At 37.7% G+C, this 18,802-nt stretch overlaps 3 protein-coding genes across 3 annotated transcripts; 2 read left to right on the forward strand and 1 right to left on the reverse strand.

Annotated features, from left to right (window-relative positions):
* Positions 1-4,862: 4,862 nt before the first annotated feature.
* Positions 4,863-5,675, forward strand: LOC147930494 (heat stress transcription factor A-4a-like). The gene is made up of 2 exons (XM_087476895.1): positions 4,863-5,198; positions 5,343-5,675. Exons 1-2 carry the CDS (start codon positions 4,962-4,964, stop codon positions 5,673-5,675), a joined length of 570 nt encoding a protein of 189 aa, XP_087333021.1. The 5' UTR covers positions 4,863-4,961.
* A 3,260-nt stretch (positions 5,676-8,935) lies between these two features.
* LOC104731694 (heat stress transcription factor A-4a-like) lies at positions 8,936-9,999 on the forward strand. The gene is made up of 3 exons (XM_010451157.3): positions 8,936-9,284; positions 9,404-9,586; positions 9,695-9,999. The coding sequence occupies exons 1-3, from the start codon at positions 9,057-9,059 to the stop codon at positions 9,839-9,841; spliced, it is 558 nt and encodes a 185-aa protein (XP_010449459.1). The 5' UTR covers positions 8,936-9,056; the 3' UTR covers positions 9,842-9,999.
* A 21-nt stretch (positions 10,000-10,020) lies between these two features.
* LOC104731695 (protein STICHEL-like 3) lies at positions 10,021-14,824 on the reverse strand. Its single transcript, XM_010451160.3, has 6 exons — positions 11,915-14,824; positions 11,612-11,831; positions 11,097-11,513; positions 10,492-11,014; positions 10,347-10,410; positions 10,021-10,260 (listed from the first exon to the last, which is right to left on the reverse strand). Exons 1-6 carry the CDS (start codon positions 13,940-13,942, stop codon positions 10,159-10,161), a joined length of 3,354 nt encoding a protein of 1,117 aa, XP_010449462.2. The 5' UTR covers positions 13,943-14,824; the 3' UTR covers positions 10,021-10,158.
* Positions 14,825-18,802: the final 3,978 nt, after the last annotated feature.

Genomic DNA, 18,802 nt, shown 5'->3' on the forward strand with positions numbered 1-18,802 from the left:
ATTATCATCAGAGGATAAGAGAATGCCTTGCCCTGGGGATCCATTTAAGTAACGCACAACACGTAACGCTGCTTCCCAATGAGCTTGCGTCGGCCTCTGCATAAATTGGGATAAGATATGAACAGAGTATGTGAGATCAGGTCGGGTTGCAAGGAGATATATCAAACGACCCACCAAGCGACGATAGCGTTCTGGTTCCGGAAGAAGAGGACTGGTAACGCGACCAAGACTGTGTTGCTGTTCCATGGGAAACGTCTCTGGCGTACTGTCCAAAAGACCTGCTTCCTTGAGAATATCCAATGCATATTTTCTTTGATTTAAGAAGATCCCATCATCTCTCCTTGCTACTTCAATGCCCAAAAAATATTTCAAGGCACCAAGGTCCTTCATATGAAAACAGGAACTGAGATACTCTTTAAATTCAGAGATTGCATCCAAACAACTACCTGTGATGACCAAGTCATCTACATAGACCAGAACATAGATGCAAACATCCCCTTTCTGCAACGTGAAGAGAGAGTAGTCACGGTAAGACTGCTTGAAACCATACATGAGCAGGGCAGTATGGAGCTTTTCAAACCAACAACGCGGGACTTGACGGAGACCATATAGAGATTTGCGCAACCTACAGACCAGATTACGTTCACCATTCTCGGGTCGAAATCCTGGAGGCAGCTTCATATAAATCTCTTCATTGAGATCACCGTGTAAGAAAGCATTGTGCACGTCCATCTGATGTAAAGACCAACGACGAGCTGCTGCAACTTTGAGTGTGGCACGAATCGTTGTCATCTTAACAACAGGGGCGAATGTTTCAGAGTAATCGACACCTTCCTTCTGATTGTTTCCGAGAACTACCAATCTCGCTTTATAGCGCTCAATGGTACCATCAGCTAGATATTTTATTCGGTATACCCATTTAGAGCCTAAAGCTTTCTTACCAGGAGGTAGCTCCGTGATGTCCCATGTATGATTAATCCCATGAGCATCGATTTCTGTCCCCATAGCAGCAGTCCATCGTTTATCAGTGACAGCTTCACAAAATGTCATGGGTTCGACTCCGGAAGTGATTGCCATAAGAAACGCACGATGTTGAGGAGAGAAATCCTCACATTCCAAGATATCAGACACCGGAAAAGGACAAGTAGGCTCAGGCAGGATCGGACCAGCTTGGACTGTGCGAATAACAAAGTCTTTTAATTTAATAGAGGGCTGTTTCTGTCGCTTTCCACGACCAAGGTCCTCCAGAGCAGCTTGACCGATTTCAGGAGAACCCTCCCTGTCATCAGAATCGGAGGCTTCGACCGTATAGTGACTATCGGGACTATCGGGAGAGGAGGACGATGATGAGGTGTCTATCGGGCTTAGAGAAGGCCCACTAGGAGTTGATGGAGATGACGGTGAGAGAGGCCCAGTTGAAGAAGATGGGTCCAAAGAGGGACCAGGCCCAATAGGTGGATTAATTTGTTCTTCGTCATCAACATCCGCTATAGGCGACGGAGGTTCGGGAACAGAAACAGAGCCGTCGACTACTTCCGGCGTGTGCGACGATGGCGAAGGAAGAAGCCAATCACCGTCTAAATCAACATCTACCGCTGGAGCCTCGTGACTGTCAGTATATGAAGGAAACACATCTTCAACAAAGACGACATCGCGAGACACAAAAAATTGTTCAGTTTGGAGATCGAAGAGAGTCCAGCCTTTCTTACCAAAGGGGTAACCGACAAAGATACACTTCCTACTGCGAGAGGCAAATTTGTCACCTCCACGGCGCTGATTGTGCGCATAGGCGAGACACCCGAAGACTTTAAGATTGTGGTATGCCGGAGCAGTCCCATACAAGAGCTCGTAAGGCGTTTTGCCTTGTAATAGAGGAGATGGTGTTCGATTGATGAGGTGAGCTGCAGTGAGAACACTTTCTCCCCAGAATTTGACCGGCAAATTTGATTGAAACAACAAGGCTCTGGTGACGTTTAACAGATGACGGTGCTTCCGCTCAACGCGACCGTTCTGCTGCGGTGTACCAACGCAGGACGTTTGGTGAAGAATTCCTTGATCAGCAAACATGTCTCGCATACAAACAAACTCAGTGCCATTGTCACATCTAACTGTTCGAATTTTCATATCAAATTGCCGTAACACCAGTTTGAGAAAATTCTGAAACAGAGGCTTGACTTGAGCCTTGTCACGCATCAGATACACCCAAGTACAACGTGAGAAATCATCAATTATGGTGAGAAAATAATGAGAATCACATGTACTAGAAGAGCGATATGGTCCCCAAACGTCCAAATGGATCAAATCAAATATCCTCAACGCTTTATTATGACTGGAATGAAACGAATCTCGAGTTTGTTTGGCTTGCAAACATACATCACAAGATGAAAAATCAGAAACACGTTTACTAATAACTGGAAGCAAATCAAAAACTCCATTAGAGGGATGGCCTAGCCGCTGATGCCATGTATGCTCAGCTCCATCCTTATTCATATGAAAAACATTAAGAACCCCAATGCGTCGAAAGAAGTAGAGACCCTCTTGCAACTCACCGGCGCCAATCAACGTCCTCGTTATACGGTCCGGTAACACATACCCGATGTTAGCAACTTGCATCACACAATCGCAATCCTTTACGAGTTGTGACACAGAGATGAGATTACACCGCAACTGAGGAACTAACAACACATTCTGTAATGAAAAACCATCATCAAAGCTAAATGTCCCTTTCTTAGTTGTTGTAGTCTCATGTCCATCAGGAAGACCAATTTTACAAGATAAAATTGTAGTTATATCATTGAGAAAAGTGGAACTACTCGTCATATGATTAGAAGCTCCAGTATCAAGAACCCAATCAAGAGAATCAGGCTTACCACTTAGACGTTGCGAAGGTGCCTTGGTTTGTTTCTCGAGAAGATGCATCAAAGTTTTCCACTGGTCGTTGTTAAGACCAGTGAACCCATTACGAGAAGCTTCACTGCTTTGATCTTCAGGTCCGATTACACAGGCTGCATTAGCCCGTGCCATGCTGCTTTGTCCACGACCACGAGCAGACTTCCCACCTCTCTCACCCCACCACTGAGGATAACCGACCAGCTGAAAGCATGTTTCCTTGGAATGCCCACGACGCTTGCAATGGGAGCACAGAAGTTTGCTTTTGTCTTCTATGACCTCAGGGGTGCGAGAGGTTTGTACTGCAAAAGCCGCGACTTGCCCAGCTTGTTCCTCACGATTCCGTAACACGGTACGAACACGTTCCACAGATTTGACTTTGGAATACACTTGATTTAAGTTGGGCAAAGGCTCGCTGCTGATTATTGTTGTACGAAGTCCACCAAAGACTGCGTCATCAAGTCCAAGCAGAAACTGGTGCACTTTATCCTCCTCCTTCTTTTTCTCCAAGCGACTACGCAGATCACATGAACAGCCGCTGCATTGACACGTTGATGATTGGTCGTAGTTGGACAAATCCTCCCATAGCATCTGCAATTTCCCGAAATACTCAATGAGACTCATGCCTTGTTGTCGACAATTGGCTAACTCAGCCTTGATCTCTTGAATTCTGGGTCCGTTTCCTTCAGAGAAACGATCTTTGATTTCACGCCATAGTTCTTTTGGATCGTCCTTGTTCCCAAGTGTCCTTCTCACCTTCGGCTCAATGGTGTTGAGAATCCACAATGCTACCATGGAGTTGACCGAAACCCAGTCCTCATACTCCGGTGTCTCCTCTTTTGGTTTCACCACTGTCCCATCGACATAGCCGAACTTCTTCTTCACACGCAAAGCAGATCTGATTGCTTGCGCCCATTCATCAAAGTTATCACCGGTGAACTGCACTTGAGCAATTATTCCACCAGGATTTTCAGTAGCGGAGAGTTGATATGTCGAGTTGATTTTACCGACATCAGACTCATTCCTCACAGTTTCACTATTCCCAATTTGTTCACTCATCGTTTATTTTGCCGTGATGGCTCTGATACCATGAACAGAAAGAGACTGAATATCTTTTCTTATTACTGGAGCTCTTACACATACATATATACCAATACAATCTTATAGAATAAGCTAAACATAAATGCCTAATTACAGACAATATCAATCAAGGATATGTACAGAGTTATTAGCATAAATGGAGATATCATCTTTCCTAAAGTGTTGGTGTCGAGAATCTCTCCAATAATCTGACGGTGCAATCAAAGGTTATGGACAATACAGATCAATCTGGCGAACATATGAAGCAGACGCAGGGACATCACCTCGGATAGACCGTTCCACATGAAGAAACGATCGGTCTCCACTCTTTCACATGAGATTTCTGCATCGATTGAGAGGACTAGAGAGACATGGACCTATCGGTCTACACATTAGACCGACCCGTCCCTTACCCGATTCGAGTTTATTTTTATTTTATTTTTAAACCGAATTTTAATATAATTTTCTTTTGGTATTTACTATTTAGGCTAGAGGCTCAACTTTCGAGAACCCGTAAGTTTTATTCTCGAGAACTTTTCTGCACTTGTAAGGTTGGGAGATTTATTTTCTAGTCTTGATTGACCTTGTTTTGGAGAAGAATTATGAACCTCTTTTCTATTATTTTGCAGTTCAATTATATATATATATATATGCATTGATTTGTTCTTCTTATTTCTCTATGTCTCATTAGATCCTTAATTGGGTTTAGGGTTTCATAATGGATTAATAGATGTTAGATTGTTAGTTTGGAATTGATCTTGTTATTCTTCATCTTTGTTGCTCTTATTGCTGGAACTAGATTAGCTACCTAGTTAATTAAAGAGAAATTTGGTATCTATTAAACCGAGATCACTTTAGGGTTTTGTTTCACAAGGTCCCGATGACTTCTTGTTTGTTCTTTTTAGGCTGATATCTCTTATCCGATCACTGTCTCTGTTTTGATTTATTTCGATTCGATTGCTTGTAGGAATTTTGTAGTTTTGAAGGATAATATGGACGGTGACAATAATAATCATGGAGCTCCTCATCGTGTTTCTATAGAAGAGAAGAAGATATGCTTAGATTTCATGAGGAAAGCATATGCGATGGTAGATGATCCTTCGACGGATTCGATAATCTCGTGGGGATTTAATGGTGATAGTTTCATAGTCTGGCATCCTCCTGAATGCTACAGAGACCTTCTTCCTCGTCTCTTGGGTGTCCCAAACTTCTACAAATTTCAACTATATGTAAGTCACTCAGTTAATTTTATAGTTACTTGTTCTTCTTATATAACATTGGAAAATTGGGGCCAAGTTAAAACATTTTTTTTTTTTTTTTTTTTTGTGTGTGTGTGTGTTTGTGTATAAACAAACGGGGGATGGCATTGGCAGGGGTTTAAAAAGGTTGTCTCGTCGGTACATTTGGAATATGCAAGGGATGATTTTGTTAAAGGGCGACCTGAGCTTTTGGAAAAGATTGGCCAAAGCTTCCTTGAAGAACGTGAGAAGAAGATGAAGCCACTTAGAGATGCAATGAGAAATTGCAAGAACATGGATGAGGAACGTTTAGTCACCAAGGAGTGGATGGCGACACTGGAAAGGGAGAGAAGGGTCCAGGTCGATAAAGATTTTTTAAAGGATGCTGATCTTCTTTTGCTACGCATCTCTAAGGTGTCGACTGGTTCTCCCGCTACCTCCCGCAAACGCTGCGTTTGCGGGTGGTAGCGGTTGCTAGCGGTTGGTGCCAATCACACAAACCACTTCCAATCGCTCCCAGCCGCTCCCAATCGCTCCCAACCACTGAATTCCAAAAGCTGCTTCCCGCAAGCGTTTGCGGTTGCGGACGTTTGCGTTTGAAATTTTTTTTTTTTTTTTTGAAAATACTTGAAACAAATCAATGATAATGAAATATTTTTTATATATATCTTTTACCTAACTTTTTTATTCATTAAGGATGGGAGAAAATGAACTACGGATATGATTGAGAATATTAAAAAATAAACAATTGGAAGAAAATAAGATTTCAATTAACAATAACCCGGAAAACTTGATGTAAATTTAATGGCACATCGCAAATAAGTTCAAAAAAATCTAAATAAATATAACATTTCATCAGAAATTTAAGAAAATAAGATTATTTGTGAAAAATATAAAAACAAATCACGAGTGACTCTTCTTAATTCTCGCTTGATCATTACTACTGATGCAAATACTGCCCCACAGAATTTATTGAGTGTGTGAGATTTAAGAAAGAAGATCTACGATCTAAAACATATGTTAATGTTAGTCATTTATCAAATTACTTGGTTAAAGTTTTGGTAAAAAGTCAAATGCATAAAGTAATAAGTATATCAAGTTTAATAAAGTTTTTGATATTTTTAATGAATTTTAATTATAAATCAAGTTTAATAAAGTTTTTGATATTTTAAAACATTTATATAATTATATATCATATTTATTTATGTTCCAACCGCTATTGCACCCGCTGGTCAACCAGTCGTAAACCTCCCGCAAACGCACCAATTTTAAACCGCTAAACCAGTCGTTCAAAACGCTTAATAACGCTTGAAACCGCAATCGCCCGCTTCCACAATCTCCTGCAACCGCAACCGCAACCGCAGCGTTTGAACCAGTCAAGCCCTAAGTATAAGGAGAGAAGGGCCAAATCTTTTACCAGATTTGGTGGATATTATTATTATTAAACAAAATCTTTTTGTTTTATTTCCCTCTACCAAATGAGAGCGAATTCAAAGGGTCTGGTGGGTTTATTTGTTTCTTCTGATAAAAAAATGGGAGACAAAGGCCAAAGCTTTTAGCTAGTTTTAAGTGTGACTTATATATATATATAATAGGGATGTGATGAAACAAATAACCCCTCTATGTTATGTTTCTTCCATGTTCTATATATTTGAGGTTGTGCATCTCTCTGGATTATTTACTGCTACAACACAACCCATTATCCGTAAAATCTACTCTTATATCCAATGAAACTAGAACAAAAGTCCTACATACATCTAACACTATAGAAACTCTACAGTGTTAAACTAAGTTGGTTGTTGAGGCTTATTTGTTTCTGGTAAAAAAGTATATTTTGCAAATTTAGTTTGTTCTGTTGCATATGAAGTTTAAGATTATCTGTAGAGGCTGCCACACAAGCACATTTTGCAAAGATGATTCATTTGGTATTTGTGATTTCCCAGCATTCTCCAAAACTGAATGCTATATTAGATCTTAATAGGTGCAGATGCCTCCTAATTAATGTAGCTAGGGCCACAATTGATAAAGCTTTAGCAAATGAGAGGTCGAGGATTTTATGCACAATGTAGCATTCAAAAGGGAGAGAATATGAGAAGCTTTACCAAAACATGTTGAGAATCGATTGCAACTTAAAGTGGATAGCCTCAACAATTTGATCAATCCTGCTGATGTTTGAGTTAAAAGTTACAACATATATATCTTCATGAATAATCTCACATCTATTTTTCAATTGTTGCATAAATTTATTTCATCTATCTAATGAGAGCTTTAGGTGTTGACTGGTTCAACCGCTATCTCCCGCAAACGCAGCGTTTGCGGGAGGTAGCGGCTGCTAGCGTTTGGTGCCAATCACACAAACCGCTTCCAATCGCTCCCAACCACTGAATTCCAAAAGCTGATTCTCGCAAGCATTTACGGTTGCGGGCGTTTGCGGTTGGAAATTTTTTTTTAAACAAAAAAAATAATCAAAAAATACTAATTTTTTTTTCTTATATCTTCAACCTAACCATTGTACCCATAAAGGAGGAAAGAAATTGAAGTACAAATACGATTGAGGAGATTAGAATATAAACAATTACAAGAAAATAAGATTCCAATTAACAAAAAAATCAAAAAATATGATATAAAACTATTGGCACATTGCACATACGTTCCAAAAAAACTAAAAATAATATAACATTTCATCAGAAATTTAAGAAAATAAGATTATTTGTGAAAATATTAAAACAAATTACCAATGACTCTTCTTTACTCTTTCATAATTAATTTACCTTAGCCTTGTAATTCAATATGAGGAAGTTATTGAGTGTGTGAGATTTAGCAGAGAAAATCTATAATCTAAAGCATAAGTTTTGTCATTTATCATATTACTTGATTAAATTTTGGGTGAAAAGCCAAATGCATAAAGTAATGAGTGTTTCAATATGAAATTTTTTTTTTTAAATAATTATTTTTGTATTTTTAAAGATTTTTAATTATAAATCAAATTAAATTAAGTTTTTGGTGTTTTTAAACATTTATATAATTATATATTACATTTATTATGTTTTAACCGCTACTGCAACCGTTGGTCAACCAGTCGTTAAACTCCCGTAAACGCACCCATTTTAAAATGCTAAACCAGTCATTTAAAACGCTTAATAACGCTTGAAACCGCAATCACCTGCTTCTGCAATCTTCCGCAACCGCAACCGTAAACGCTGTGTAACTTATGAATACTCTCTAGTCTCTACTGTATTTATCACTCTCTGGTTTCAAAGTTCTTTTTCATTTTTTTCTACTACAGGTATATTTTCCAAAATTCATTAGTTTTGTTGCAGATTAGCTTTAGAAAACAAAATTAGAAACAAATGAAAATTTTGTTTTGATCCATAAAACCTCGAGTAACAATTTTCACACAACTTGCTGTTTGTTTGGATTCCGCAAATGCTTAGGAATGAATATCTTGTTCATATCCGCCACGTTCTTGATCCATATTGATGCTATAGTCAAATTTGATAGATATTGGTTTGAGGGAAAGAATTTAAATATTAAAACACTGATGTCTAATAAATATCTTTTTTCGCAACAAATATCGGAATATAATTAATTATTGAGAAATTGGTTTAGCTATTAAACCGTGATCTAATTAGCAATCTCTTTTTTCTTAATTAATAATTTCGGTTTCACATATATAACCGTGATCACTTTAGGGTTTTGTTTCACATCACGTAGATCATCATCACAAAGGTCCGATCTTTTCTTCGCTATTTTTGTTGTTGTTGATTGTTCTCTTATTTGCATTCGTTTAGTTTGTGTTAATTTTAATTAGTTCGGTTCGAATGATGTATACTTAGGGCTAATATATAAATGGACGGTGAGAATAACAATCATCATGTTTTGCAATTGCCTAGAAGAGAAGAGATCTCTGATTTCCTGAACAAAGCATATTCGATGGTGAATGATCCTTCAACGGATTTAATAATCTCGTGGGCACCGAGCGGAAATAGTTTCATCGTTTGGAATCGGCAAGAATGTTGCCAAAACCTTCTTCCCCGACTCTTACAAATCAACGACTTTGGAAGATTTCTAGAATATGTAAGTTTTTGTAAATTCCTTCATGAGCCAAAAATTCAATTATTATAAAATCTTTTGTGATCGATGTTGCTAATATATACAGTATGTTGTTTGTACGTAACGTAACGTAACGTATATAGGGCTTTAGACATTTTGATCTTGGACAAAAATTGCAATTTGCATGCATTGATTTCGTGAGAGGCCAACCTCAACTTTTGGACAAGATTGTCGAACGCTACTTGAAAAGGCTGATACATATTCATGCGGTTGATCATTTTCGTAATCACACGATTCCTTACCTTCGGAATCTTGCTTATAGCAGGGTACGGTGGGTTTTTTTTTTTTTTTTTTTTTGGTCTCTTGCTTTAACTTAACGTAATTATTGAAGTTAACCAGTTTGAATTTGTTATTCTTTAATAATATATTCGCAGGAGACCTATAATACTGAAGATTTTCAAACTAGCCTTAAGCTTTTGGAAGATATCGAAAACCTTCTTAGCAATTGGAGGATGTCCACTGAACCAGATGGATCAAATATCATCTCCTTGTTGAATAACTTTCATTTACCGTCCTTATGAAATAATCAAATGTGTGATTGAAAAAGACTTGAAAGTGCTTTGCCTTTGTTCATCGATTTTACAAGACAAAACATGTTTTTAGCCTTTGTAGCGAATTATGCTTTTCCAGCATTTCTTGAAGCTGTCTTACATTAATAAAGGTGCTCTTTTTTTCTCAAGTTAGTTGTAACGAATGGTTCTAACAGTTAAAACTAATTCATTTATTATTTTGTGGTAAGAACATAATCATAAACATTATAAATTGCAAAGAAGCTACACTGATTGTGATGATTACAGTAAAATCTGCGTATGAACGATCAAAGAACAAACGCTTTTTTTCATCTAGTTGGAGATCTAGTCGACAGACATTTTCCGCATGACACGAGCTTCAGTAACGAATTTGGTCTTGCCCTTCTTGTTCTCACCTTCAACCTCGTGGCCTATCATTTACAAAGTTTCCATTTTTTCAATTACCGATAACCAAAAAGTTTTGATTTTTACTTAAGAAGAGGGGTTTGTTGTTTACCTTGCGACGTGTGCCTCTTGAGGATTTCCAGCATAACAAGTTTCTTGATCTTGGTTCAAGTCTCCTGTGAGAAATAGAAAGAGTCAACATTTTTTTACTTGATCTATCTTCAGGAAGTTTGATTTGAGTGTTTAGAGATTCTTACAGATTCTCTTGTTCCAGCTTCTCGGCTATAGACACGGCCTTACGTTTAGACCAACCGTTTTGGAGTGTGCATCCGTCAGCTTGCTGGATCACATGAGCCAACGAGACCTTACCTCTCACAATGCTTTGACTCTGGCTTGCTTCCAAATGTTTCCTTCTAGCTCGGGCTAATGCAGAAGAACCAACTCGCTCTGTCCTCTCTTCTTCCTGTTGCTTCTGTTGTTGTTGTCGTCTTTGTCCATTAGATTCAGTAACTTCAACTATCTCACTTCTTCCACTTCCATCGATGTTGTAATCGTGGCCAATGAGTGCTAAAGATTGTGGCAGGCTTTTGTCTTTCACAGGTGGGTGAGGATGATGATGATGATGCCCGTTGTTTCTTGAGTCTTTCTTTGTCTCGCATCTGATCTCTATAGTGATTGGACACTCAAGAACCTCTTCAAATGCTTGCATAATATGGCCACGAAATTTCTCAGCTGTGGATTTGGTTAACGGCGAGCTGAACATTAGATGCACAGTAGGAGCTGCCATAACACACACACAAAAAAACAAAACATTTAGCTTCCAAATTTTTAGAACATCTAATCTAAATACCAAATGCATTACCTGATCCAAGGCTAAGAGAGGCAATTCTTCCTTCTTTATAAAGAAACTCTCTCAAACCATTTACTCGAAGCTTCTCGATAACTTCTAACCAAATCTCTTCAACAGCGGGTCGGTTTTTTCTACTATCACCTCTTCTTCTGTCCAATCCAGAACTTCTTCCACCTGCTGGATCACTAGAAGGATCAAGATGGTGATCTGAGCTATCTCTACCTCCATTGTTATCTAACGGTAATGGGCTACGGTTAAAGCTAGTATCTGCAGTGGACGAACGTTGAAGCAGATAGTTCTGATCAGGAGCCAGTTGAAGCAACGCGGCTGTGAGCCAAGTCAGTTTATCGTTTGATACTCTCAGTTGTTTCTCTGCCTCGGATAAAGTCTTAAGGGCCTGTCTCAGTTTCTCCATATCTTCTTTAGGTACTATAAATAGTGAACAAAACCAAAAGTTGGATTAAAACATATGAACAAAACAAAGCTATTGCAATGTTAAGGTAGGCTGGAAAATGTAGAAAACTCACATGGATGTCGCCTAAAAAACTTTCTCTTATGCCGATCTTTAGTGAAATCGTAACTACCCGCAAGAATATCTGTTATGACCGTTGCAAGCTGAGACATTAAGGCCAATGGTTCTACACTTGTTTCCATTATTGTTCTCAGATTCTTCACAGTATTTACAGTATCTGCAGATAAAGCTAAATCAAGAAGATCCACTAATTTCTCATCAGAAACAAGCCCAACCTGCAAAAGATTAAAAGAGAACTTCAGTTAAGAAAAGTTTCTAACTTCCAACTGTTGTATCAGTGAGACAGAGCAGTGCTTACCAGTTCCTGAACTAAAGGAACAGAGATCCTCTGTCCTAACAAACTCAGCTGTTCAAGAGTCATCTCAGCATCTCTTAATGAACCATCTGATCTCGAAGCAATAAGCTTCAATGCATCTTTATCTATTTCAATCTCTTCTTTTGATGCAATCCACTGCAACGAGTAAACTATATCCGCGTCCTTCAGTTTCGGGAAAAAGAACTTCTGACACCTCGATATGATCACATGAGGCAAAACATCAAGACTCGAACACACGAGGATAAAGACTACACGGCGTGGCGCTGCTCGGTCCACCACTTTGGACAATGCATTCCAACAATCAGATGACAATGTATCACAATCATCAAATATGAACACACGAGGTGACTGAGATGAAACCATCACATTACCACCATCCAGTAATAAATCCATGATGTTCTCAAAGTCATAGTTCCCAACAGGACCAACTTCTCGAATGTTCCAGCTTTTACCCATATCATGTGAAACACAAGAACTGCAAGTACCACAAGGCTTTGGCTGTTCCATTGAATGACAGTTCAAAGCCCTAGCAAATATCCGAGCGCAAGAGGTCTTTCCAGTTCCATTTGGACCGTGGAAGACATACAAAAGTCCAAGCTTTCGTCTAGCAACTGCATTAGAAAGAGCTTGTACCACCAGATTCTGCCCCAGGAGATCCCGGAACGTTTTAGGCGTGTATTTCTCAGTAAGACTCTGATGCTGTTGCTGATGTCGATGCCGAGCATTTATATGGCTCTTCTTTTTGTGTTTTTTCTCCCCTGACCTTCCTTCTGAAGCAAGGTCAGAATCATCTTCGTTCTTGAGAAGATTGTCTGCAAAAATCCCAAGCTCCCCTGAGTAATCATGCACCCAACCTTCATTCTCTCCACTATCAACTAGTAAAGGAAGTGCTTCACCATCAGAGTGGATAAAGGAGCTTGAGTCATCATCAGATTGTATCATCATCATATCAGAACCATTTCTCTCATTGGTTTCACCTTTCCTTCCTCTTGAATCAGACATACCACAAGACAAACTCCTACCCGCCTTATCAAGAAACGTTTTCCCTCGGTGATGAATTCTCGACCAGTTAAACGGAATCCCACAAGCCTTAGTCATGTTCTGTTCCCCAAATCCTTCTTTTTCTACCTCATGCTTCTCACCTTGAGGCAATGTGTTAGAAGCAACAGACATCTCACTCTTACCACCACCATTACCTCCACCACCAGTATCTCTACTCTTACCTCGAACTCTCCTCGTCCCTCTAAATTTACGCCTTTTAGGCCGACTCATTCCACCCGTGCATCCCCTACTATTACCACCTCCAACTCCATACCTAACCCGTGGACGAACATTAGATGAAACCACATCATCACTATCACCTACAACAACCTCATTAAGCTGATCAGATAATGTCTTAACCATAGCATCATTAACCCTGCTAAGCCTCCTACTAGCTTTTGATCCTGAATTAACCGACGCAACACCATGAGAAACAACCTCATTCACATTCTGATACTCATCCCCAATTCTATAACAATTTCTACTAGATTCTTCTCTCTTAACTCTCCTACCACTACTGTCCCTTTCACCACTAATAACAGGACCCGACCTCTCATCAGAAGGAGTCACTTTAGATGTCCCAAAATTAACAACAGGTGAAGAACCACTCAAAGCAGAGAGCCTACGACCAGACTTCTTATGATCAATAGACCTTCTTCCACCTTCCAAATGATCTCCTTTCTTCGGAAGCAAATCAACAACAGAAGGAGGAGTGTTCCAAGCAGGAGGGCTAGCAGAAGGATCTCTAAGAGAACGTGACCTTTGGAGAACAATGAGGTCTCTCATTAAGGCACGGTCAGTTAAAACAGGACTCTGCTTATGCATATGGTTCTTCAAGTGAATACAATTGGTTAAATGGATGTGGTTACGAAGATGCTCACCGATGTCTCCATTTGCATCTTTCAGAATTCGATTCCGAGTTGAGGAAGAAGAAGCAACCCTTGTCGTAGTAGTCGTCGTCGTCGTCATTAATCCTCAGAAGAAGAAGAAGAGCTTTGTCTCTTTCCTCTTCGGAATCTTGCACAAGAACCAAATCGAATTGTATCTCATTTTTTTAAAACCAAATCTTCGCAAGTTTCCAAATTTGAAGTGATTTTGTTTCGAACAAACTATGGCAATTAGCTTTGAATTCCACAAAAAGATTACAACTTTTTGATTTCTCAAATCTCACGAAACACTCACAAACCCACTACGAAGAGAGAAGTTCCCAAATCAAAACTAAATTAGTAAAATTGAAGAAACCCAAATGGGGAAAAGAGTTAAAAATGGAAACTTTGGAGCTCTGCTCTGTTACAAACAAAGTCTAAGGGAGGAAGCTAAAGCATCAAAATTTCTGGTTCTTGTACACTAAAGATGAGAGAACGTTGTATCTCATTAAAGATGAGAGAGAGAGAGAGAGAGAGAGAGAGAGAGAGAGAGAGAGAGAGAGAGGGAGATAGAAGAAATTGATGAGAGTGAAAGAAAAAAAAAGAGAGAGGCAAGTGGGGATTGTCGTTGTTGTTAGTGACCTCATCAGCCACAGAGGAAAAAAGCAAAAGAAACGGCACCGTTTTAAAAGGAATCACAGATCTCTCCTCATGTCTTCACCAAACTTTCACATGCAGGATTCAGAGGAGAGACTAATGGGGTTTTTGTGGAGAAAACGATGGCTTTTGGCAGAGAGTAGTAAACACCTCCCTTTCGGGTAGAGGCTTTTGTTGTTCTTTTTAGGTTTCTAGTGAAAGAGAGAGAGAAATTAAAAGAGTGGGAGGGGACAGATCTGTTTACAGACACGAACACAGAGGCATATTATATATGAACAATAAAGAAGTGTGTCCGTTTGTAGGAGAAGCATGCAAAAGATTATATTATGTCCTTTTTTTTGCTTTTTGCTTAATTAAAAAGATTACACATTTTTGAAAAGTTCCGACCTTTGAACTATACGGCTTGTTTTTTTGTTAATTTTGTACGGTTTTTTTTTAAATAGTCGTTGGCATTTATTTTTATATTTTTTGGGTTTTTTTGTCCGTAATATGATTGGGTCATTTTGAAAGCTTGGAAAAATCCATTTAAATGTACAACAATTTTAAGAACTTCATCTAATGACAAAAATACTTTGTTAGGTGATTTGGATTTACAATAATGTGTAATATGTTTGTTTTCTAATGAAATATGGTTAAAGGAGAAGAGAGGTGTCCACTCAAGCTAGTCAAATCTTTCTAGTCATCAAAATAACAAAAATACAAAGCAGCGACAACTATTTATTTTTTCCTTGGTAATATGATTGGGTCATTGGTGGATTCTACCGTTAGAATTCCATCAAAAATATTCTTACGTTAATCTCAATTCAATGACAAAAGTTTACATTCTTATACTACATTAATGATTTCATTTTTATTTACTCATAAAATATGGTAAAAGGATTAGGAGATGTATTGTGACCAAAAAAACAAAAAAAAAAAAAAAAAAAAAAAAAAAAAAAAAAAGGATTAGGAGATGTCCATTCAAGCTAGCCAAATCAATCTACTCATAAAACAGTATCAATCCAAAGTAATTATCATATTATTTTTTCCTTCTTAACGATCATGGGCATATTTGATTTTATACCCTCTTTTGTTTAAGTTAAGGTTTCTACTTGCAACTGTTCAAAATGAGATATGTCTCATCAACTCTAAATATAATCACTGTTACCAATCATTAAATGATCGAGATGAATAGTGCCTCTAGTAGCTCTACGTAATTCACGGACTAAAATAATTTGTTTTCTAAATGTGACGGAAAACAAAAGAAATTTGTATGGTTTCTATCTCAAGTAAGATTCCATAGTTCCATTATCAAAATATGTACTTAATTAGTGTGTGTTTTATTGCCAAAACTGCAATTAGACAAGAAAAGCAAGAAATAGGATACGACAAAACGGAAACAAAAAAGCATCCGGGGGATAACTATTTGCGGTCAACGTCCGATCACGTGCGCACATTGAGAGTTTGAGACTGAGATGATCATTAAAAAAAAATATGATCACTAAATTTATATATCAAGATGCTTTTGTTATTTCTGTGGGATAAAACTAGGAAAATGTAATATATCATGGAGCTGGGGATTATTTATACTCTAAATATTTAAAACCAGATTTATTATATGATAGACTGATAGTATATGGTTAACTGATCATAACTAGCGATCAATCGTATAAATTTTAACTAACATTCTCAAAAGATATTAAATGTTAGTAATCAGTACAACACAAGTGAAGAAGGCATAGGATTCGGATAAAAATAATAAATGGGGGAAAGAGGGGGTATGGAGTAGCAAAGCATGATGGACCACCGATTTGGATATTGGAAATTAGTAATATAGTCTGTCGAAGGAAGGCGAGATCACGTGTCTTTTGCGAGACTCATGAGACATTTTTTTCACTAATACAATACAATAAAAACATATCAGCATGGGTTCATGTATCTATGTGTAACCTATGCTATATACAACATATGTATATACACGGTAACACGAATTTAAATTTAGGCACCTGAATTTTTTTTATATGTTGAATCGATCTATATATACTGTAGTACTTAATTAGTTCGGTACATAGAATTAGAATGCTTTTAACTGTGACATATAGATAAACATAGATACATAATGGTCAAACGATATCTAAATATATTTCCTTATTGACACATCATCTAGTCAAAACTTTTTTTTTGTGCGTGTCTTTGCTTTCACTTTTCATGGCCTAGTTGAAGATCTTAATACCTAACCTTACATTTTTTAGAATTTGTTAAAAATGCCCCTTTTGATATATGTTTTATCAAAAATACCCTCTTTTCTCGCCGTTTTTATTTTTGCTCTCTTTTAATTTTTTAATGACCATTTTACTCTTAGATGAAAATTATTTTATTTAATAAAAGAAAAACAAAAATTTTCCCGCCAAAAAATTTCCGACATATTTTCCCGCCAAAAATTTCGACAAAAAAATTTTCCCGCAAAAAAAAAATTACAAGGTTTTTAAAAGGTTTTATAAGGTTTCTACCTTATAAAAGCCTTATAAACACTTTGTAAAGGCTTTTACAAGATTTTTTAAAGAGTTTTAAAAGGTTTTTTAAACAACTTGTAAACGCTTTTACAAGATTTTTAAAAGGTTTTAAAAAGTTTTTAAAAGGTTTTTAAAAAGTTTTCAAATGGTTTTTAAAAAGATTTTTAAAAGGTTTTTAAACACCTTGTAAACGCTTTTACAATATTTTTAAAAACCTTGTAAAAGTTTTTATATGATTTTTAAAAGGGTTTTAAAAGGTTTTTAAAAGCATTTACAAGGTTTTTAAAAACGTTTACAATGTGTTTAAAAACCTTTTAAGAACCTTGTAAACGCTTTTAAAAGTTTTTTAAAAGCATTTTGCAATGTTTTTAAAAGGTATAAATTTCAATATTTTTGGCGGGAAAAATTCTCGATTTTGGCGGGAAATTTTTTTGGTGGGAAAATATTTTCGATTTTGATGACCGTACATTCTTACTGTCACTCAAACAAGGGTAATTTGGTCATTTTATATATAAAAAGGGGTAATTTTAAAAATGGTCAACATAAATGGATATTTTTAAAAAGAGGTATGGAAAAAGGGGCATTTTTTAGAATACCCCTACATTTTTTGGGGACCAAAATCACAATTTAAGTGAAACATTAGACAAACATTAAACTGATCCCAGAAAACAAAAGTTATGTTTTATCACAGCTAACAAATTTTATATACATTAAAAAGTCATATCACCATTGGACTCTTCTTTATAATCTGTTATAACGTTGTTCACATTATTTTTTGTTGCATTTGCATATATTAATAGTTATCGTGTATATAACAGAAAGAGATGGGTGGAGCTAGTGTGGATGCTTTAAATTCATCAACTACTTTGGAAAAAGGTTGAGAAACGGCACGGCTCGTGAACATGATTTTATTGATCAACTTTAAGTACAACGATCATGATGATTTAACAGCATATTACTAAGTGACTCATATCTTATAAACAAGGATTATGCTGTTTTCATGTTTCTGCGTTAAATATTATTTTCATATTGTTATCTACTTCACTAATTAGTAATTATCTATACCAAAAAAGAAAAGAAAAATATGGAAACGTTGACAAAATAAATGGAGACGAAGGTAAAGCGTGTACTAAAAATCTAGTAGAAGATAAAGACTCTTTGGGAAAAGGCGACTTAAAAGGCGATTAGATCTCGAAACCCTAATCGCCGCCGTCCTCTGGTCTCATGCTGGAGATGAGAATCTTCACAATGACAAAACGAAAAAAGAAGAAGGGATCCACCAATTCGAGTACTCGATCCAGATCTGTCGTCCCGGGTACTTCGAAATTCGCTCGTATTTCCGCAGTCTCGAGCCTCCCCGCGAAGAAATCAGACGACGGTAGTCCATCTAAACCCATCTCCGTTTCGGTCGCTTGCTCCCCTGAGCCAGAAGCCATTTGTTCCTCTCCCGTTAAGGGAGCTTCATCGTTAGCAGTGTCGCCTGAATCAGTAGATCTGAGTCACATTTCTACTCTGGATGCTGCAATCTTTCCTCCTGACGAACCCCTAGCTGCTCCATCAGGAAAGGCTCATGTTGCTGTCGAGGCTGCTGCCTCCGGCTCCATTTCGCAGGAGAAAGAAGACACCGGATTGTTAGGACAAGTGCCAACAGATCCCCCTACAGCGAAGGCCACATCTTCCCTAGATAAAAAATGGTCGAGCCTCCTTCAGAAAGACTTGGAGGAACTCGGTACACCCTCGTAACACATCACTGGCGTCCCTTTTGTGCTCATTCCAGATGATAACATTGAAGCTGCGAAAGATGAATTCAAAGA

The sequence above is a fragment of the Camelina sativa genome, chromosome 12 (genome assembly GCF_030686135.1).
Source record: "Camelina sativa cultivar CO46 ecotype springtype chromosome 12, ASM3068613v1".
Taxonomy (NCBI): Eukaryota; Viridiplantae; Streptophyta; class Magnoliopsida; order Brassicales; family Brassicaceae; genus Camelina; species Camelina sativa.

Coding starts and splice junctions, on each gene's coding strand:
- LOC147930494 (XM_087476895.1), top strand. CDS start 4,962: ATGGACGGTGACAATAATAATCATGGAGCTCCTCATCGTGTTTCTATA. Junction 5,199..5,342: donor TCTACAAATTTCAACTATAT/GTAAGTCACTCA, acceptor TGGCATTGGCAG/GGGTTTAAAAAGGTTGTCTC.
- LOC104731695 (XM_010451160.3), bottom strand. CDS start 13,942: ATGACGACGACGACGACTACTACGACAAGGGTTGCTTCTTCTTCCTCA. Junction 11,832..11,914: donor TTCCTTTAGTTCAGGAACTG/GTAAGCACTGCT, acceptor AATCTTTTGCAG/GTTGGGCTTGTTTCTGATGA. Junction 10,261..10,346: donor CAAGAGGCACACGTCGCAAG/GTAAACAACAAA, acceptor TGTAAATGATAG/GCCACGAGGTTGAAGGTGAG.
- LOC104731694 (XM_010451157.3), top strand. CDS start 9,057: ATGGACGGTGAGAATAACAATCATCATGTTTTGCAATTGCCTAGAAGA. Junction 9,285..9,403: donor TTGGAAGATTTCTAGAATAT/GTAAGTTTTTGT, acceptor TAACGTATATAG/GGCTTTAGACATTTTGATCT. Junction 9,587..9,694: donor GGAATCTTGCTTATAGCAGG/GTACGGTGGGTT, acceptor ATATATTCGCAG/GAGACCTATAATACTGAAGA.